Source organism: Cygnus atratus, chromosome 2 (genome assembly GCF_013377495.2).
Source record: "Cygnus atratus isolate AKBS03 ecotype Queensland, Australia chromosome 2, CAtr_DNAZoo_HiC_assembly, whole genome shotgun sequence".
Lineage (NCBI taxonomy): Eukaryota > Metazoa > Chordata > Aves > Anseriformes > Anatidae > Cygnus > Cygnus atratus.
This window is the reverse complement of record NC_066363.1, coordinates 144,016,335-144,039,820: the sequence shown is the minus strand read 5'-3', so window position 1 is coordinate 144,039,820 and position 23,486 is coordinate 144,016,335. Positions and strand designations below refer to the sequence as shown.

Genomic DNA, 23,486 nt, shown 5'->3' with positions numbered 1-23,486 from the left:
AGATTAGTTATTAAGAGGAAATACTTTACTCACAGGGTGGTATAGCACTGGAACAGGTTGCCCAGAGAAGTTGTGGATGCCCCATCAGTGGAGTTGTTTAAGGCTATGTTGGATGGGGCCCTGAGCAACCTCATCTATTGGGTGGCATCTCTGCCCATGGCAGTGGGATTGGAACTGGATGATCTTTAAGGTCCCTTCCAACCCAAGCCATTCTATGTTTCTATGATTTTGATCCAGTTAAAAATGACAGTAATATGCATAAAGCAGTTTAATATATATACATATATATATATATATATATTAGAAACACATTTGGAGAGAAAGGAGATTGTCTTATTGGAATAAAAGCATAGAAAACAATCCAATATTTCTGAGACAGGAGTTTAGCAGATTTGGTAGTGAGGGAATGGAATCAATTGATGAAGGAGGAGTTGGAGTCAGGAGGTATATGGATGTGCTGTGGTTTAAGCGTTGGAGAGAAATTGTGAAATAAATAGTCAGATTTGGAGGGGAAAAAAAAAAAGATAACGTAATCACAAACGGATTAATGACTTGTCCTCCAATCCTTCAATTTTACTATGTCTCTGTTTTCATTATGAGAGGAAGACAGATGCATTTCCTTAGTTATTGTGGATGTTATCTAACTAAACTTTTTGTTTGTTTGTTTTCCTTCCTGCAATTTCTGTGAGTGTATGAGCCCTGTTGTCCTGGTTTCAGCTGAGGTAGTTAATGTTCTTCCTAGTAGCTGGTATGGTACTTACTGTGGTTTATGGTACTTTGGTTTTTGGGTTTAAGATGAGAGTAATGATGATAACACACTGATGATTTAGCTGTTGCAGAGCTGTGCTTACACAAAGTCAAGGACGTTTCAGCTTTCACACACTGTCCTGCCAGTGAAAATGCTGGGGGTGCACAAGGAGCTGGGAGGGGACACAGCCAGGACAGCTGAGCCAGGCTGGCCAAAGGGACATTCCATACTATACGACAATATACTGAACAATGAAACTTGGAGGAGTTGGCCAGGGGTGGGGTCTGCCACTGTTTGGGGACTGGCTGGGCATTGGTCAGTGGGTGGTGAACAATTGCATTGTCCATCGCTTGTTTTGTGTATTCTTTTGTCATTATTGTTGTTATTATTTTCCATTTCTTTTCTGTCCTATTAAAATGTCTTTATCTCTAACCACAAATTCAACCTTTTTTTTATTATTAATATTATAATTTTTTTATTCTCTCCTCCATCCCACTTTGGGAGAGTGAGCGAATGGTTGTGTGGTGCTGGTAGCATCTCTTTTACGTTGTGAAAATATCTCCCCATAAGGGATAGATGAGAGATCACACCTATTGCAATAACTGGAACAGGAATAACTGTTTCTCTTTTGGCCAACAGCAATTTTAAGGTCTAGCCATAACTTGACTTTGAAGAATTAACACTGCCTTTATTTAAATCTTTAGGTAGAATTAAAGGCTGAACCTGAATTTTAGTTCAGTTTAGTTCTATAGGTTCCTAAAAGTGGTCCAAGTTATTTCTACTGTACACTCTGAATACAAACATAGCTAGAACTTTTAAAAAGACATTAATGTCTATGGCCCAGATAATTCTTTAGAAAGTTTCTAATTCATGCACTACAAACAGTTGGTATGTTTAGTCTATTTTGTTTGATGACTTTCTGGCACAAAGACTTATATCTTTCCTCCACACTTGAATTCACTTGGTTGCTCTTGTGAGTGATCTTTATATTGTAAAGTGTTCTGCTCTGTATACACCTTTTGCTGATATCTTATGGGAAAATTGAGCTACCCATAGTTTGATAGGCCTATTTATTTTCTGTGAAGTGGCTTCTGTAAAGGCTAATGGCACCATTCACATTGTGAACTGAAGGGAATGCTTGAAGGGGAGCCACATCCACTGAGACATAAGTCACTAATATCACTCCTGCATTTGTCCCCTTGAGAATGTTTAGCACGTGCTGTAGGTTAGGCTGGCATCAGTCACTGACGTCTCTGTTTTGTTTTGGATCAGACTGCTTACTCTCAGAGGGATGATAAAGGGCAGATTTTATGCTGCTTACAGGGATGTTGATTTTAATAAACTACTGAATGAGAGAACAGGAGGGACAAGTTAATTAGAAGCCTTCAGCCTTCTTATGATTGCAGTACTCTTACAGAACAATTATTTTTATTTTATTTTTCAACTCTGACATTGAACTTAGTTTTATGACGGAAGGATGTTCATGAATTCTTTTTATTGTTGCTTTATATATATATATATATATATATATATATATATATATATATATATTTAGCTGCTTGTGCCTATTACCATAATCTATAAAGGTCTTCTCTAATTATACTTTTTAGGCTACCTGGGCCATCCCTGTCTCCCTTTCTTGTGTTGAAATCATTGGCTCCAAATATAATGTCTTGGCTTTTGTAAACTTCAAATTCTTGGCCTTTTGATCTCCGGCATATATTTTTTTTTTTTTGTTGTATAGTAATGTTTAGAGATATTTCAAAACTGTTTTCTCCTTTTAGTTTACAGCTGACCTCGTTACTATTCTGATCTTGTCCTCTTAAGAAAACAATTGTTATCTTAGGTTAGCTGTGTCCAACTTGGGATGTACATTTCTTTTTAAGAATATAGACATGTTTCTGTACCTCATAAGTAACAAGCAATTTTATCTTTACTTACCTTTCTCTAAAATCTACAGTTTCTTTCATTTCTTTGTTATGCTAAAGTATCAAATGCTACCCGGATAGGGAGTCATATTCAGCTAGATGCAATATGAAATAATTAACACATCATTCTACATACAATCATCCTCATCTTTTTCACAACTGCAGTGAAGAAGATGTGGAGGGATGATTTTATGGGAGAGAAAGACTTGGTGCATATCAATGTCATCTAACTTGTCAACAAAAAGTTAAGTGCCATAGCTGGTAGACCTTTTATTTTAGGCTCTCTTTAAAGTTAATGAAGAGATATTAGTTTCACTGGAGACATGAATTCTAACATCCTGATTAATTACGTATCCTAAGAGAAATGTCCAAAATAAGCAAGATGAATTCCTCTCCAAATAGCTTATCTGTGCAAAAGCACTATCTGTGAAGGTAGTGAAAGTGATCATTTTTTATTAGACGCCTAATTTTAGTTGATTACATTTTGGTAATATTAATGTTAAATAAAACTATACCTCATTTTTATAATAAATGATACATTTCTTACTGAAATTATTCTTCCATAATGAAAGATACAATAATATGGTTATATTGTTGACGGACCTATGATTCTATGGAAAATTATGGAGGTAAAATGATCAATCAGATGGCATAATTTCATTACCTCATACCATCTGGTATAAATGTACATCATTTACTAAATGAGAAGTAGTCCGACATCCTCAGCACAAAAGCAATTAACCACACTGAGGGCATTCAAGGACATACAGATACAAACAACATGTATTTTCATCTTGTTGTTTGGTTTTGCTTTTTCCAGTGAAGAAGGTAAACAGAGAATTTGTTTTGACTGTTGAGCAAAGGATGGGCATCAATCTATAGTTTTGTTTGTTTGGTTGATGCTGTTATTCTGGAGTAACAGTGGAAAGTGATGAAAGTAAGTATCTTGCACATGTTTGACTGGGGTGGAGTTCTTGCTGTTGCTAGTATATTTTGATCATACCTTTTTTGTTCGTTTTTTCGTTTCGAAAGATAATGCTTGCAGAAATTGATTTCTTTATGGATCAACGTTAGATGTTTTGGCACTAGAAAAACAGCTGGAATTTCCAAATCTAACTTCTCTTACTGTCTTCTAGGTACAAATTTGATTCCCATACCAGCCTAAAGTTAGTTACTAGTCATTTCCTCCAGGGTCCAGATCAAAAAATGTATCTATCTTATTTTCTAGTGGCTCAATAAAAGCAAGTGGAAATAACTTACTTTTACTTAAACACACTAGTAATTTTTTAGAGGTATGATTAAATAGTATTTGCAAAGGTTAAGATGTTTAAAGTGAGAAAATATGGCAATATCCAATCTGAAAGATTTGCTTAGAGGAAAAAAAATACATATATATTCTATTTTATAATATTAAAGTTCTATAATTTATGTGATGGGGAACACATTAAATGCACTGACTTAAGTTTAAACCAGAGTGTCTCCTTAATGATTTGTTTGCCATCCTTTATTTCCCTTTGTGGGTGCTATATTGATAGCTGAATTAAGTTGTGTAATTCATTACTATTATTTCTTCGTTGAAGGCCTTATTTACAAGATTATTTCTGTTTTGTAGAATTCTTCTTTGTATTGGGACTACATTAAATGTTGAGGCTGTATTCCTCTGGTTAATCAGTCCCTGAAACACTGTTGTGAATGTGCACAGGCACAATAGAAGTTATAGTTTTGTGCAAACAGAAAACTATACAATTAAAAAATGAGAGTATAGTCTTTTCATGCTGTTGTTTTAATGTACTATTCTTCCCTTGTAAGACTATCTAATAGTATTTGGTCTCAAATGAGAAAGGACTACACATTTGTTTTCAAAGATTGTAGCTCCAAAGCAAATATAACTAAAGGATTTTTATAAATAACTGATTGCAGGATTAGCCTCCATGGAAAATTAATTTAATTAAATTTATCATTAATATTGGAGTTAAAACCAAAAACCAAGAAACCAAACCAACTCAAAACAAAATGTCTTTTTAAAGAACCATAAGAAATAAATGACATTATGTATCATTCTGCAAACAGAACTCATCTGCTGTCTGGAGGGTTGAAATTCCTGGCAACCAATAACATAAAATACTCCGGGATAAACCTATCTGGTCTCCATCAGCCTGCCCGAAAGAGTTCTGGTATCTGCCAGTTTTGTGTTTCTTTTGGCTTCTTCACTGCATCTTAGATGGTACTACATTAATATATTTATGCAAGTTAATTCCATTTTAGATGTCCACAGTGTAGGTACACATTCAAAAATGCCTAGTCTCACTTTATATTCAAGAAAGAGAAATAGGTACTTCTAGACTATGCTCGATCTAGTGTGTGTTACCTGCCTTCTGGTGAAATAGATTACACTCTACACATATTTTCACTGGTTATGAATAAACCTACACCAAATACTGATGTTTGCACTGTAGATGCCTGCAGTTGAGTCCTATTGCTAACAAATTGACTCAGCAATGTGGTAGGATGAGCTAGTGAGTATTTGTCTTCTGGAAGGAGTAACCTTTTCCTGTAATGTTTTATAAATCTCCAAATTTTCTGTCTCCTTTTTTCCCCCTTTTCTCTTCCCCTCTGATGTTGAAAATAAATAAATAAAAGGACAGAAGTGCTTAATATTTAGACTTTCATTTTGGGTTACGTTTTGCTCATGTAGTAGGTAGCTACCGAAGAGCAAATGAAATTATTATGCTACACAGCTGCTAGCAGCTCCTGGATATTTTCAGTCATTCAATTATGTGCAGTATGCAGCAAAATTGTGTGTAATTATATTGTATTCTTGGCAGGATATTTTATTTCAAATTCATTTCTTAATATTGTCTTAAGATACAGCTTATTTAAGCTATATCTTAGCTTAATTTTTAAGTACTCTTCTGAGGAGAAGAGATTTGTACCATTTTTAGAAATATCTTCATACTTATTTTACTGGTAAAAATGACAGATTTTATGGAGTGAAAATATTACTACATATCCAAAAATATTTTTAGAGTTACATTTGCATTGGAAGCTTTAGGATAACAGATGCACATATGGAAATACATACAACTTTAAATCTTTACACTTCCCCTTCAGAAGCAGTTCTGATGCACATAAACTTCTGTTACACACCATTTTGCTTCATATGTTTTAAAATTTAAAAACATTTATATATATATATGTATTTTTTTTTTCCATCTGAAATACTAATTTTCTTGAAAAAATCTTTGAGGAACTAGTTCCATTAGGAACTAGACAATATCGAACAATTGTCTGGAAAGATTGCTGTCTGGAACACATCCATGTAAGCATGTTCTCCTTCAGAAGAACTGTGGGAAGGTCTAAATTTAGACATTAACTTTCAAGAAAAGTCTTCTGATGTGTTACTTCTGAGTCTGAGTAGCAAACTAGTTTTTGCCCAATGAGTGGGTTCCAAAGGATGTTGTATTCCAAGGCAAAAAATGTGATAGGTCTACTGAAGTGTTTTAGACATTAGATCTGTGCATTTTTCCTTTGGAGGAGTGCTTACAAAGTTATTGGAGAATAAAGTTTAACATCATAATTTTATGATAATTTTTTTTTCTTTATATTTTTGATAGTTATCATTAGTATTACCATCTTTTTGTTATTTGTTTTGGGGTTTATAAATTTAATTCAACAATTAATGCCAGTTGGGGTCAGATTTGAACTCTTTTCCCAAGCAACAAATGATAGGCTAAGAAGAAATGGCATCAAATTGTGCCAGGGGTGATTTAGGTTGGATATTAGGAAAAATTTATTCACTGAAAGGTTTGTGAGACATTGGAACAGGGTGCCCAGAGAAGTAGTTGAGTCACCATCCCTGGAGGTATTCAAAAGACATGTGGATGTAGTGCTTAAGGACATGGTTTAGTGATTGACTTGGAAGTGCTAGGTTAACAGTTGGACTTGATGATCGTGAAGGTCTTTTCAAACCGAAATGATTCTGTGAATCTATGAATTATAAATTGTTTATTGCTGCTGGGTTTGTAAACAGCAAAAGCAGTCCAGCATGGAGAAAGAATATTGCCTTCCATTTAGCTACTTTTCTCTTTATTTTAGTGAATAAGGAGTGCACAGCTCAGTATATGCATTTTTATACAAATTTGTTGGTTTTATATATTTGGAGGAACGTAAAATAATTCATTTTTTCCATGGTAGTAGTCTCTAGAAACATGGTTAATAATATCCTGGAATAAACTAATCTGACATAAAATTCAAAATATAATTAGTCTGTATCAGGATAGTGTGGTGCTTTTCAATGGATAACTAAGGTCCACCATGCCACTCTCTCAACTCCCCTTCCTCAACAGAATGGGAGAAAATACGATGAAAGGAAAGCTCACAGGTTGAGATAAGGACAGGGAGTTCACCTCCCAGTTACTGTCATGAACAAAACAGACTCAGTGTAAGGGAGATTAATGTAATTCATGTATACATATAATTCAATATCATTCATTGATAACAGACTAGAGCAGTGAGAACAAAAAGAAAACTCTAAACACCTTCCCCCCGCATCCATGCACTTCCACCTCCTCCCCTGAGTGGCACAGGAGAACTGTGAATGGGTGTTACAGTCTGCCCATAATGCTTCATCTCTTTGTGGCTGTCCTCTTCCCCTGCTCCAGTGTCTAGACTTCCCAGAGACAGCAGTTACTCAAGAACTGCTCCCACATGGCTCCGTACCACGGGGTCCATCCCCCAGGAACAATCTGCTCCAGCACAGGTCCCCCACAGGCGGCAGCTCCCCCCAGATCCCCTGCTCCTGTGTGGGCTCCTCTCCACAGGCTGCAGCTCCGGCCCGGGGCCTGCTCCTGCAGGGGCCTGCAACCTTTTTCAGGCCATATCTCATTTCCATTAATACTGCTTCCACATTGCTCTGAAAAATTGGAAAAAAATACTTTACTTGAATTTATATATGAAGAACATCAGTCCCTGTGCCTCTGATTGCTGTCTATGTAGTACCTAGATCAAAGGCACAATTTAGTAATGCTGATCTTGTTTAAAAATATGGAGAATATAGTAATAAATCAGCACAGTTTTTTCTGAAGTATTTATTTATCCTCATAAATAATAGCAGACTAAAATCTAGAATTACCTTGTATTACTCTCATGTTAATTCAAGGATGCCACCTAACTTCGGTCTGCCATTTACAGAACTATCACCTTTTCAGGTGTGTTTACTACAAAGATTTATGTTATTCAGTTATTTTACCTAAACCTCAGTTCTTATTTTGAAAGGATTCACCATCCTCAACTCTATATGCTATCATCAAAATACCTGCTCAGTATTCTGAAGGGAATAATCAGTACAATGCCAGCTCTGATCATCTCGGGGTCTGATCAAACTAAATCATACATTGTAAAACAAGGACTCTGAGGATATGTCTTATTGCTCAGAGTATTTATTTTCTTGCCGTTCAGACACACTTGCAAAGATTTCAAGTACATTTTATATTGTATATTGTGTACTTGGCATGTCAAAAAGGAACAGCACAGCATGAAATCCCAGAAATGCATGTATGGCTCTATACAGGTACACTTTTCAAATTTGTACCTTTCCTGTTATGGCAGTTTTAGGTGAGTTACAAATAGAGTGGGTTACAAATCTTCTAATAAAACAGGCTCTTCTGAAAGAATTTAATGCAAGAAAAGCAAGAAATAAACTTTTTTTTTCCTGTATATCCATTTTGAGTGAAAATAAAAGCATTCTTTGTCTCAGAAAAGAGTGTCAGATTGCAAAAGAATGAGAGATTACATGAGAACAGCCAATAATCTAGTAAGTAAATAACTCAGGGATTCACCGGAGACATGTAGACTCAAGCTGAAACCTGTTATTTGGAAACAAACAAACAAACAAACAAAAACCACAGTTATTTTTTCATATTCCATCATAATTCCTTACCAGCTAGAAAATTTTCATGGAGTTTCTCTTACTTCTTTATTTCTGAGCAACGTTATTAAATAATGGGAGAAATCATACTTTTTTCCAGTGAAATAAATAAAATATTTTGAACTGTAATGTCATCGATAAAGAAATATATTTGTTTCAGCCCTAAGTAAACCCATGAAACTCTTGCAAAGGAACATCTTATATTTTTCCTCATCCTCAGTCCTCTCCTTTCCAGTGAAGTATGGCAAGTATTAAGTATTGTTAATTCTTCTAATGAAAAGCTGTTTTAGCATTCTGACACTTAAAGTCAAGTAATTCAGTTACAGAAAGACGGAGGCTTTCCATAAATGTGGCTGTATCCAATGAATATGAATTATCTGTTAGGATATTAAATTTTTAAAAATCAGTTACTGTTTACTGTTGCATTTACCTAGAAATACATGATAGTGAGATTAGGTCTTTTTATCTTTAGTGGAACACAGGATGAGGATTTAGCTGGATGAACCGATTATACATTTTTTTCTTTATATCTTAGATTTCTTGTTCCCTTATGGCATAGGGAACACATATAGCATGTCTTGATATTGATAGGCAAATCTATTTGACTATTAATAAGCAAAATATATATGTTCAAATTGATTTCAATACTAACATTATTTGTCCCAAAACTCCCATGTTGTCGTTTAGCTTTTGTCCTCTTCTGATGTAACAGTACATATAATTGAACATAATTTAAAGATGGGCTAGAAATTAAGACTTTTTTTTTTAAAATAAAAAAAATAAATGAGATATGTATCGACCTTAAATCTAGTTATGGATTTCAGTTTAAATTCTTATGGCAAGCTTTAAATTCTTAGAAAAATACAAGCTATCCAGAATATTGTTTTTATGTTAGGAAGATTTTGTCTACTTTACTCAATCAGAATAAAGCAGCTAAATGTCTACTCAATTTTCCTTTTCCCCTCCATCTGGTGCTTAACTATCTGTAGCTGACTATATTTCATGGGGTATAACACACATGCATACACATAAACATGCATGTTTGCATATATGAATACGTTGAGTAAACTGTGTACACTTCCTCACTGTACATATGCTCCTATTTACACATGTAAGGAAAAGAGTTCCTCCTTCCTTTGGAACATGTTACATTCCTTGCAACATACATCAGTTTCTCCAACTTGCCTGTACTGGCTTTTGTCTTCCACTTCCATATATTCTTTCCCAATTCTATTGTTATTTCTCATAATATTTTGGGGCCAAGAAAAGTAACAGGTGATTTAAAATATATTTTCAGAAAGATCATAAAAATATGTCCTTTTTCAAACACTTATTAGAACCCCAGTGTAACATAGCAGTAGCATGAGCTGTCAATGACTCAATAGTTATCCATCAAAATTACTTCCACACCTCAAGCACATTCTTAGTTCACACTTATAACAATAATTAAAGACCATTTATTATAGACATGAGTATTAAAAATTATTGTACATAGGCCTTCTGTCATTTTTGTATATATGAATATTTGCGGAACTTTTGTTATTTTCATAAAGAAAGAGTATGTATGCTTAATAGATAGGTGTAGAAATATGTTTCTTTTCTAACAATATGGTTGAATTTTGCTCTAATTGAAATACTCATTGTATTCTTTAAATAGAGCTGAAATTTTCATCCTTCAAGCATTAAATATGCATATTGAAGTTTAGATTACAGGATATAAAATAAAATTGTGCTCCTGAAGGTTGCATTTTTCATTAAAAATTGGTTTATACCTTGGATCCAGCATTATGCCGCTTGAGCCAGATGTCAGGTATAAATTATGTTCTGCACCTTTACTGCATTTATTCAACAAAGTGCAATTATTCAGTTGCTGTTTGAAGACAACTGTATTGCACGAAATACAATTAATTATGTTGCCCTTTGACTACATCTTAATCAAAATGTAATGCAATTATTCAGTATTGTATTAAATATGTAACAACTGCATAAATAAGTGAAATGACAGTACTTTGAGGAGGTCAGCAGAGTGATACCAGAGATGATACCTTAAAATTATTATAATTTTGCATTTCATGAAGTAAGCCTGGGTTAATTGCAATAATTTATTGTAAGATATTCTAAAGTTAAATAAAATTACTAATTTGAAATCGTCTTTTTCTTATAGTGCTGAAAAGTTTATTTACAGGCATTTCTCAGGTCATTTCTGTATTTTTAAAATACATTTGCTTATTTTATTTCCTAGGTCATACAGATAAATTTTGAAGAATTTGATCTGGAGATCGGCTATGACACACTGACAATTGGTGATGGAGGAGAAGTGGGTGATCCTAAAACTGTGCTTCAAGTGTAAGTCTTTTGTATTTACAGTTTATATACATTACAGAATATCATTAATGTGAATTTTGATGAGAGTTAATAGTGATTACAGTCAGTTGAATCCCAATAAAAAATAATTTTACTGAGATTCTGAAAAGTGATTGAAGGTGGCGTGGTGGTGAAGTACATTTGGTGGTTTCACCTTGATTGACAGCTAAACTCTACCACAGCTGTTTTCTCACTGGCTGTCCTGGAACTAAGAGGGGGAGAAAATATCATAAAAAAGGGCATAAGGGTTGAGATATGGACAGGGAGATTGCTCACCAATTACCATCATGGGCAAAGCAAGCTCAATGCAGGGAGATTAATATCATTGATTGCCTATTACTAACAGACAAGAACAGTGAGAAACTAATACAAACCAAAAACACCTTCCCTACCATCCACCCTCTTCTGTGTCTTCCACCTGAGCGGCCCAGGGGAACAGGGGTTGTGTTCAGTCCAGAACACTCACTCGACCAACCTCGTTGCCTTCTATGATGGCATCACCAGCTGGGTAGATGGGGGGGAGAGCAGTAGATGTCATCTACCTTGACTTTAGCAAGGCTTTTGATACTGTCTCCCATGACATCCTGATAGCAAAGCTGAGAAAGTGTGGGATAGAGGAGTGGACAGTAAGGTGGGTTGAGAACTGGCTGACTGACCGGGCTCAGAGGGTGGTGATCAGTGGCGCAGAGTCCGGCTGGAGACCTGTGACTAGCGGTGTTCCCCAGGGGTCGGTGCTGGGTCTGGTCTTGTTCAACATCTTCATCGACAACCTTGATGAGGGAATAGTGTCTGCCCTCAGCAAGTACGCCGATGACACAAAGCTGGGAGGAGTGGCTGACAAGCCAGAAGGCTGTGCTGCCATTCAGGGAGACCTGGACAGGTTGGAAAGATGGGCAGGAAGAAACCAAATGAGGTTTAATAAGAGCAAGTGTAGAGTCCTGCACCTGGGAAGGAACAACCCAACATATCAGTACAGGCTGGGGGACGACCTGCTGGAGAGGAGCTCTGAGGAGAGGGACTCGGGGGTCCTGGTGGACGACAGGTTGCTCATGAGCCAGCAGTGTGCCCTCGTGGCCAAGAGGGCCAATGGGATCCTGGCGTGCATTAAAAGGAGCGTGGCCAGCAGGTCAAAGGGGGTGATCCTCCCCCTCTACTCTGCCCTGGTCAACTGTGTCCAGTTCTGGGCTCCCCGGTACAAAAAAGACAGGGATCTCCTGGAAAGAGTCCAGTGGAGGGCCACAAAGATGATACGGGGCCTGGAGCATCTTCCCTATGGGGAAAGGCTGAGAGACCTGGGTCTGTTCAGCCTGGAGAAAAGAAGACTGAGGGGGGATCTCTTCAATGTGTATAAATACCTGAGGTGTGGGAGACAGAGGGATTTGGCCAACCTCTTTTCAGTGGTTTGTGTGGACAGGACAAGGGGTAATGGCCACAAGATAGAGCACAGGAAGTTCCGCACCAACATGAGGAAGAACTTCTTCATGGTGAGGGTGACGGAGCACTGGAACAGGCTGCCCAGGGAGGTTGTGGAGTCTCCTTCTCTGGAGATATTCAAGGCCCACCTGGGCAGCCTGCTCTAAGGAACCTGCTTTGGCAGGGGGGTTGGACCCGATGATCTTTCGAGGTCCCTTCCAACCCCTTGAATTCTGTGATTCTAAATAATATTTATTTCTTATTTTTCAATAAACTGACCTCTCAGTCAGTACCTTATGTTCATCAGTTCTATAGATGAATTTCAAACAAGTTAAAAGCTGAAACAGCAGGTCACGTAACAGAAGCAGGTGTGCTAAATGTTTACTACAAAATGTATTTAGTAATAATAATAATAATAATAAAAGAATGATAACTGTAGGATTCCTTAGAGTGACAGCCCTTGCAGTATATCTAATGGAAATTTATTCAAACTATTTGTGTATATTGTAGCTTTACACAACAAAAAATTGTTTTGAATATTCAGGAGCCAGTTTACCTTCATTTTTTCTTTCCTAATTTCATCTAATTAATATTGTTCATCACAAAACTTTGAGGAGAAAATACATTTGTTTCAGGATTTACAGATTTTCATCATGAATTCCCTTTTATCCTTCAGAAAATAAACCATCTGACCTTCCATTTTTTATTGATTTCTGTACTTTTTCTGTTCCTTCAATGTCATGAGGAGACCAGTATTTGGACAGGCATTTCAGGAGCAAATTCTTTAGGATAGTGTAAAGTTTCTTCATAGGATTTTAGATGTGCTAATTGTTATTAACAATAATTTTGAGAAGTGGGGAACTACTGTAATTTCTATTTTATAAACAGGGTAACAGAACCAAGCCATCAAAATATATTTCTTAAAGTGCTATAATTCAATTTGACATAGTCTTAGGCTACTAAACTCTATTCTTAGATGCCTAAACAATATTGACTATCATCTCAGGTGGAAAGCATTTTTACTAAGCAGCAATTCACCAAATCTTACTAGCATTTAACTGAAGTATTGATATTTAAATTAAATTAACACAATGAGTCACAGTACAAAAATATTTTAAATTTTGATGAATGTAGTAAATTTTATTTAATTAAAGGTCCAATTTTATTTCATTAATGATATTTTATAGAAGTATGTCTGATGATGAGACCCATGTTGGGGAAAAATGATGGAGTTGCAGAATTAAACTTGTAATCCATACAAAGGAATTCTAAATAATTTTATTTTATTAAAGAGTTATTTAGAATCGGCAAGTATTAACATGTAAGTGAGTCTGTTCTGTAGATAACTAGAGAAATATTTTTTTAAGAATAATTACTATGAGGATCCTGTAGAAGGCAGAAAGCCCCCCAGTTAGTTAGATATATATATATATATATTAATATTAAATAGCAGTGTAAAATCAGTCATTCAGTCACATGTATTGTTTTCATTTGCTAGTGGATTGCTCACTGGTTATTCTGTGATCAGAACTATCACAGTTGAGCTTATTGATCTTACCGATGGCCCCCAAAATCTTCCCAAATATTGTACAGGGATCACTAAGCACTTAAAACAGAACTCTATAGGATATTTCACAGGTCTTGCAGGTGCAGAAATAACAGATAACCTATGTCTCTCTGGAATCAGAGATGAAGGGCAGGAGACATCCTATGTATAAAATGCCATTAAAACTCTACATCTGCCCCACCCCACCCCCCCCAAAAAAAAAAAGGAAAGTCCAAGTTGTATCCTTTTACTAAAAAGAGATCGTTACTTGAATGTTTATTACTGTAATGCTTTTCTGAACGCACCTTTTCTGTTCAAGCTGTGTTTACTTAGATGCCTGTCTCAGACACTCACACCTGTCTTGCAGAAAGTCGTTCCCTCGTTGAGAAGTTTCTCTGCTTATTAGCAACTCAGTTGATGATGAAGAGCTATAGGAATTTATAGCCGTTAAGAATTTGACAACTATTTTTCAAAATGTGTAACTTAAAATACTGATGTAAAAGAGCAAGGACAAGTGATTTCTGTGTTCTCTTTTTTGATTATTTTCAGAAAATGCATTTACAAATTGTATTTTTACCCCATGTACTATTTCATTGAAAAATATGATTTCTAAAATAAATGTATATTAAAAAATATGCATTTATAATTTACTTCAGAAAATAGAAATAATAGTGTTTGTTTTTTTTTTTTTTTGTAATAGGAATTCTGTCTGACACAACAAAGAGATTAATATGCCCAATGGTCTTAATATTCACCAAGTCTGCTGTCAGTCACCATTGACAGTTACAAAACTCTGCTAGCTGTTACAACAGTGTTGTTTCTGAGTAACATCCTGTTAATCTTTCAATTTGGCAAAGTCTGAAACCACTTTCCCTTAGTGTGGGAATGAGCAGTTAGTACATCATTTTGGCCGTCTAGTTACTTGTTTGATTCTGGCAAGTCTTTGTAGTAGCTCCATCTGTGAACACAGATGTGGGATTTGACAGGAGTTCCTCCCACAGCAGAGCATTTTATAAAGAAGCAAACTAAAAAAGATCAGAGGGGAGAAGTAAAATTAACTGCAAGATATATTTTAAATAGTCCATTTTAAGTTTCAGCTAGTTTTAAAAATGATTAGAACTGGGGAAAAAAAAGAAACAGTTTTCACTCTTATACAGTCTTGTACTTGTGATTCGTTTTACAGGAATGGAAAATGTATTGCTACTTTTCAACATTTTGTTTTAGCTGATAAACTTTTACCAAATTTCAGGCAAAATTTTGTGAAAACATCAAACTGCAAGTTTCAGAATATGTCCTTTTTACTATTACACTATGCCATTCAGCAAAGAGGATACACATTTAGAATTGCATTGAAATTCGAACTTTGAAACTATCAAATCTGTAGTCATTGGATCATTGAGGATTGTATTGGCTCACTTGGTGTGAACTGACCATGATGAATTAAAAAAAAAAAAAGTCCATAAAAATTAGTTACTTAAATTCCTTCTATCTTGGGTCTAAACTTACAAAAAGCAAAAAATAATCTGGTTATTTAATACTTAACATATTTTTTATTGTAATCGTTACTCGATTGCTACTGGTATGGTGGAAGTCCTTTGAGACTGTTATTAAGGTTTCCTTCTTGGCTTTTACATCTGTTTTTGTTTGTTTGTTTTCTGTCTGTAGGTTAACTGGGAGCTTTGTACCAGACCTAATTGTGAGCATGAGTAATCAGATGTGGTTGCATCTTCAAACGGATGAAAGTGTGGGCTCAATCGGTTTCAAGGTTAATTACAAAGGTAACAATGTATTATTAGATGCAGTTTTAAGTGTATACCAAAATTAATATTTTGAAATGTTTTTATTTCATATTTTTCTTTTTTATCTTCATTCTGTTCCCAGTTCTGTTGGTTTTCAAAACAAGAAAATGCAAATTAAGTGGACAAATATACAAAAAACAATACTGTTTCTCTCTTTAAAAGTCTTATGTCACATGAAATTGCTTTTTATTTACTTTTTATTAAATGTGTTATAACAGCAACTGAAGTTTTGGCATATAGATTAACATTTTTGTGTTATTTCATGTTGAAAAGATAAAAATGAAATGATGATATGACTATTTAATGCTAAATGCACAAATAAAGCACATAATACCTATGTGTTTTTGAAACATTCATTATGCCTACTACAGTAGGGGAAAAAAAAAAACAAAAACAAAACAGAAGCCAGAAATTGGAATTACTTAAGAGTTTTGGGACAAGACAAAGAAAAAATGACCTAATAGTGTTGTTCCATATTGTTTTAAAGAAGTGAGGGATCTTTAACACAAAACATTAAACAGCTGTTGCTATTTAATTCTTCTGGGAAAATGAATAATTTTCATATATCATGAACAGCAGAATAAGCCAAAAACATAAGAATAACATACCTGAACACTTCTGAATTATTATAGAATAGTTACGTTTATTATTTTAATATCAAATTTGACCTAGTTGCATGTGTTTCTTGAAACAAATTTTAAAGTTACATGGTCCTTTCCTGCTGCCAAAAAGCAATAGAGTGTGTGATAATTATTCTCCATAAGGGAAGACAGAAAAGCCAGAAGCTGAACCAAATAAACAACAATAATTTATGAATAATTTGGAGAACAGGGAGAAGGACTGAGGTTCATCATTCTGTGACAGGAATGGAATTATGAGAAGCAGGAGGTTAAGGAACAGGGGGGAAGCTAGGTACATCAAAAGAATGAGAATGACAGATGGAATGGATAGGCATATTGGGAGTCAACCTGTAAAATATGAGTTGCTCTTTCTTTATGTCCCCAAGCTTCTTTTGGCTGTTGGCATGTATTGTTGTTAACATGAAAAAACCTTGAACCATAACAAAATGGAAATGGAATCTTTATGTATCGGAGCTTGAAATATTTTGCAGAGCTCCAGTACTTCTCGACTTTATTTACTTGATTTTTTTTTTAATAAAATTAGTTTTACTTGTAGCAATTTTAGTTTTCAGGGGGCAAAGGATTATTGTTTAGTGTCTTAAAATGTGTACTATATCTTGTTTTATTCATGAGCTATTTTTAATTCTTATAAACACTCATTTTACAAAAATAAAATTAATTGAATATGAGTATGTAGAGGGGGACAGTAATGGTGACTATTCTCAATTTCATCTCCATATAATCAATTTTAATTGCATGTACACTTAAACACTGAGTCTGTATTTATCTATTTTCTTATGCTGATACTTTATACTAGGTAACTAAATAGCATGTGAATGCACCAAGCTTTCACCAAATAGATGTTGTTTTTTCTTTGTTTTTGTTGTTGTTGTTTTTTAATCTACAGGGTAAGATTTTTGTATCAGTTTCCTTTGCATTTATTGTTGAGAAGGTGTTTCATTAAAGATGCCAAGAAACAGCCAATGTTCCCTTTCATAAAATATTTTTGAAGTCCTTTCTGATAGTGATGGTAGACTCTGAATAGAGAAATTGAAACAGATAATATAACATGTAACAGACAAGAAGCAGTTTTGCAATTACAGAAATTTTTGAAGTTATGAATTGAAAGCCAAATCAGAGATTCATTCAAGCATATGACGTATCACTGCCTTCTGTACTAATAAATAAATAAATAAAATTGCAAAGACTTTCAAAAATGTTTGCAACTACTTAACAAAACTTTTTTTTCTAAGTTTCAGGGTTGAAGGATGTTTTAGTTTAAATGACTATATAAATTATTAAGAACGCATGCCCAATTTGCTTGTATTTCTCTTTAATGGACTAGATGAAATAACGTTCCTAGAGCTTGGCTCCTTCTGTCTCACAATTTCCACTACACACACAGACACCTTAACTATAGCTAATACTGTATCTATTTTTATATATTATATATTTAGATCTTGTAAGATTCTGCTTACATAAGAGGTACAAATACATTAGCATTTTAGATTAGATCCAGCAATTTGTTTTGAAGTGAATCTTCTAATCACTCCCCTTGCTTAACTTTCCACGATGGAGCAATCTTGAAAGGCACCAGGTAGATTTCTTTGAGGCAGTTCACAGAATGCACTTGAATAACATTCATGATATATAATAGCTGCATTTAGTCTGCAGGTCCTAATAAAGCTTGTCCAAAGTAAAAACACAAAAACAGAGTGAAATTTTATAGATTATATTGACACTATATCTTCTGTTACTTCACTCTACAATCTTGTTTCTGTTGGAGCTAATTACTTGATAATGTACTCACTAATAGCCAGAATAATTTCCCACTTAAATGTCTTGATGCCTAAATATCTGCTTCTGTGAATCTTGAAACTCAACTAACTTCAGAGGTAGCAGAGATGTGCCTGCCTCATGCCATCAAAATTCATTTTGATATTTGAGTCATTTTTCCATCCAGTTGATATTTATGTCTGAGTCTGGGAGGATTTTCAAGAATATAAATTGTTCCAAGTCCTGTGTAGAATATGAGAGGAGGAACAAAGAGTTGTGGAATGTCATTACCCAGTGCTTTTTACTCACTGTCCTCCAAAATGGTCCTTTCGCACTTACCTAGGATGCGAAATAGAAGGTCAAATCCTTTCTGACTGTAATAATATGGAATGTATGATACTGTTTTTAATGATGAAAAATAGAAAAGTAAGTTCTTGAGTACTTCTGCATTCTCTAATACAGATTTTCAGCTGAAGAATTCTTTGAAATTCATGTTATTACAGAAAGACAGTTTGTTCTCGTTTGCCTATCTGCCATTTGAGAGAATCCAGAAAGTATTCATGAAATAATAATATTTGACCTTTTCTAGATTAAGACGTGTATGTAGTCATTTTATGCTTTTAATACCTAGATCTCATTAGAATCTTTGAAAAATGAAATAGAGATTAAAACATTTAAGAAAGAGTAATGTTTTAAAGTAAATGTGTGTTGGTGGTTTCTTTTGGCTTTTTTTTTTTTAATTCATATTCAAGTATCCCACTAAAAAACAATCACCACCAACAACTACAAAAAACACCTCCTTAGGTAAATAATAAATATCAGAAATGGGCAGGAGAGAAACACAAGCCCAGATTCATTATAGAGATATTTTTTTTCTATTTTTCTGTTCTCTTGCTGTTGTGTAATGTGTTTTTGTGTTTAAAATGCTGGCGTTGATTTTGTGGTTTATGTGAAAGTATGGAATATTTAGCATTCTGAAATTGTAAGTTCATTATTTCAAAGTCATAATTTTCACGATTCCATGACAATCATAGTCCTTCCATTATATATGAGTTTTGACTATTATGCTAATACTATTACCGAATAAAACAAGTAAATATTTTTAGGCTTTCCAAATCACTGTTATGAAAGAAAACTACAAATTAATGATTATTATTGGCAAGTTAAATGAATAGTTTACATCATTCAATATTTCAGGAAATTATGCAATTTCAGGAAAAGGGCAGCAAGCTGGCCAGACTCGTTAAGAGGGCTTTAAACTAGATTCTGTGGGGGAAGGGGATGCACCTGTAAGTGACTCAAAAGAACCCCTGAATGGAAATATTTTAAACAGCAGGGGAACACCTGTGAATTGCCCCATAGGAATTAGGAAGGACACCTCTAAAAAGACGGCGCGGCCCACAGCATGGGAAACAAGCAGGAGGACTTGGAAGCCACAGTGCAATTAAAAAACTTTGATCTAATTGCTATCACGGAAACATGGTGGGACGAATCACACAGCTGGAATATTGGAATGGAGGGCTACGATCTTTACAGGAGAGACAGGCAGGAAGGAAGGGTGGGGGGGGTTCCCCTCTATGTTAAGAAATTGAAAGATTATGAAGAATTCCCTCTGAGAAACAGACAAGAGCAGGTTGAGAGCCTGTGGCTAAAAATTAAGGACCAGACCAACAAAGGAGATTGTGTGGTTGGGGTCTACTACAAGTCACCTGATCAAGAGGAGCCTGTTGATGAGGCCTTCTTGCTCCAACTACAGGTAGCATTGTGCTCACAGGCTCTCATCCTCCTGGGGGATTTCAACCACACAGATGTTTGCTGGGAAGGCTACACAGCACACAATAAGCAATCAAGGAGACTCCCAGAGTCCGTTGAGGACTACTTCCTCTTCCAGGTATTAGACAAACCAACCAGAGGAGAAGCGTTACCGGACCTGGTGCTCACCAATGCAGAAGAGCTCTTTAAGAGTTTAAGACTGGAGGAAGCCTGGGTTGCAGTGACCATGCTGTGGCTGAGTTTGTGATCTCGAGGGAAATGGGCCTGGCTAAGAGCAAATTCAGGACCCTGCACTTCAGAAGAGCCAGCTTCCACCTGTTCGAAGAATTAGTGGGTGAGATCCCATGGGACATGGTCCTTAGGGACTGAGGATCTGATCAGAGCTGCCAACTCTTTAAATATATTTTCCGTGGAGCGCAAGAGCTCTCTATTCCCATATGTAATAAATGATTCAGGGAAGGTAGGAAACATGCATGGTTGAATAAGGATCTGCTGGTCAAACTTAGGCAAAAGACGGAAATGCACAGATGGTGGAAACAGGGACACATGCTCTGGGAAGAGTACAGAAACACTGTTCGGATGTGCACGGATGGGATCGGGAAAGCCAAGGCACTGACAGAAGTAAACTTTATGAGGGATGTGAAGAATAACAAGAAGGGGTTCTACAGGTACATTGGCTGCAAAAGAAAGACTAGGGAGAGTGTATCGCCTCTAACAAATGAAGATGGAGGACTGGTAACAACAGACATGGAGAAGGCAGAGGTACTTAACAACATTGTTTTTTTGGTCTTCACTAGTGGTAAAGCTTCCCACACTTCTTAAGTCTCCAAACCTCTAGGTGGGGCTGGGGGAACAGATTCCCTCCCACTGTAAGCAAAGAGCAACTTTGGAAACTTTTGATGCAATTTAACAACTACAAGTCTATGGGGCCTGATGACATGCATCCCAGGGTCCTGAGGGAATTGGCTGATGTAGTTGCCAAGCCTCTCTCCATCATTCTTGAAAAGTCCTGGCAGTCAGGTGAAGTCCCCGGTGACTGGAAAAAGGGAAACATCACTCCAGTTTTTAAAAAGGGTAGAAAGGAAGACCTGGGGAACAACAGACTGGTGAGCCTCACCTCTACACATGGCAAGATCATGGAACGAATCCTCCTGGAAGCAATGTTAAGGCACATGCAGGACAAGTAGGTGATCTGGGACAGCTAGCTTGGCTTCACTGAGGGTAAATCGTGCCTGACCAATCTGGTGGCCTTCTATGATGGAGTGACTGCATCAGTCAACAAGGGAAGACTGACTGATGTTGTCTTCTGTAGGGCCTTTGACATGATACCACACTACATCCTGATTTCCAAATTGGAAAGTTATGGAATTGAAGGGTGGACAATCTGGTTGAATTGGCTCAATGGCCACACCCAGAGAGTAGTGGTCAATGGTTGTGTGTCCAGGTAGAGACTGGTGATGAGCGGTGTCCCTCAGGGGTCTGTCTTGGGACCGGTGCTTTTCAGTATCTTCATCAATGACATAGACGGTGGGATTGAGTGCAAGTTTGCGGATGACACCAAGCTGAGTGGTACATTTGGTACCAAACAAGGAAGAGATGTTGTTCAAAGGGACTTGGACAGGCTGGAGAAGTAGGCCCATGTGAACTGCATGAGGTTCAACAAGTCCAAGGGCAAGGTGCTGCAACTAGGCTGGGGCAATCCCAGACAGGAGTACAGACTGGGAGAAGAACTCATTGAGAGCAGAAAAGGACTTGGGGGTTCTGATGGATGAAAGGCTTGACATGAGCCAGCAGTGCATGCTTGCAGCCCAAAAGTCCAGTTGCATCATGGGCTGCATCAAAAGAGGTGTGACCAGCAGGTTGAGGGAAGTGATTGTGCCCATCTACTCTGCCCTTGTGAGGCCCCACCTGGAGTACTGCATCCAGGTTTCAGGCCCCCAGCACAAGAAAGATGTGGACCTGTTAGAAGGAATCCAGAGGAGGGCTACAAAGATGATTAGATGGCTAGAGCACCTCTCCTATGAAGAAAGGCTTGAGAGAGCTGGGGATGTTCAGCCTGGAGAAGAGAAGGCTCCAGGGAGACCTCATTGCAGCCTTTCAGTACTTAAAGGGATTTTGTAAAAAAGATGGAGAAGGACTCTACTTGGTTAGACAGTGATAGGACAAGAGGGAATTGTCTTAAACTAAAAGAGGATAGATTTAGACTAGACATTAGGAGGAAGTTCTTCACTGTAAGGGTAGTGAGGCACTGGCACTGGTTGCCCAGAGAAGTTGTGGATTCCCCATCCCTGGAGGTGTTCTAGGCCAGGCTGGATGGAGCCTTGGTCAACCTGATCTATTGGGTGGCATCCCTGTCTATGGCAGGGGTGTTGGAGTTAGATGATCTTAAGGTCCCTTCCAACCCAAGTGATTCTATGATTCTGCAATTCTATGATGCCATTTAATCACAGTAGCTCTTCCTAAAGCCACGTTGAAGAGGAAAGAAGTTTCCATCAGAATAAAAATGGAGAAACAGGCAGTTTCCAACATATTTAACACTGGAACTAAAAGTTGTACATCTAGAATTGAGGAAAAAGTATCTATACAAAAACAGACATACTCATAAAACTGTGGCATAGCTTTCAAAGACTAGAAAATAGTCCAATTTTTTGTAAGATCATGTGATTTTTGAAGAAACATGACTTTATTTCATTTCTGAAAAACTGAATGAAAATATAGCAATAGAGTACTAATAGATCTTGGAAAATTTTGTGTAACAACTCTTTAACTGCAGTATCTTTCATTCAAAACAGCTTCCTTTTATAACTTTGGGTATATCTGATTTTATTTTTTATTTTTTAACTAGTTATATGTTTTATCCACTTTTTCCAAAGACACTTTTAACCATAGAATTTGTGGAAGTTCAGAATAAAATAAATAATCACAGTGATAGTTCATAGGAAAAAATATTTTAAGGAATGAAATCAAAGTTATGTGAACATATTCAAAACCATCCTGCATTAGCATAGTGTGCATAAGCTGAGCTTCTGTTATTCCTCTCATGCATAGGACACTATCCTCTTAGGGCTGAAATAAAAAAATGCGTATTTAACCCTCAGGGTAGTCTAGTTCTATCAGGTCCTTATACCACACCCTCAGGTTCTGAGCAGTGGTCAGATGTGAGGGATTTTTAAATTTTTATTTATTTATGTATTTGTTTGTTTTATTTTTCTCAAGGTAACTGACCTCACACTAATAAAAACTCTTGAATCAAGTAGGATCTTTTCATATCTCTGCCTTTTATCTTTTATCTGCACAAATTCTTTTTTGTTTTTTTTTGTTTGTTTGTTTGTTTTTTGTTTTGAGATATATCAGAGATACTATAAATTTAATTGTATAAGAAAATAAAGGTTACTTAGACTGGAGTGTAATGATAAGGTTTACAATAGGCTTGTCTAAGATGTCAAGCTAGATAAGACTGAGGTAAAAAAGTGAATTTAAAGTGAAGTAGATTTCCTTATTCATTTTTCTGCATAGATGATCTAATTCTAGGGTTGGGATTTACACTCTGACACTCAGTATTTAAGAAGATTTCTTTCTTTTTGAAGCATAAC

The 23,486-nt window shown here is 36.1% G+C and overlaps 1 protein-coding gene across 3 annotated transcripts in view; it reads left to right on the top strand.

Moving 5' to 3' along the window:
• CSMD3 (CUB and Sushi multiple domains 3) overlaps positions 1–23,486 on the top strand; it is a 710,218-nt gene that overhangs the window by 331,025 nt on the left and 355,707 nt on the right. For all 3 annotated transcript variants that reach the window (XM_035546237.1, XM_035546236.1, XM_035546235.1), the window contains 2 exons: positions 10,845–10,948; positions 15,591–15,703. In XM_035546237.1, coding sequence (XP_035402130.1) covers positions 10,845–10,948; positions 15,591–15,703 — 217 coding nt within the window. The remainder of the gene's footprint in view (positions 1–10,844; positions 10,949–15,590; positions 15,704–23,486) is intronic.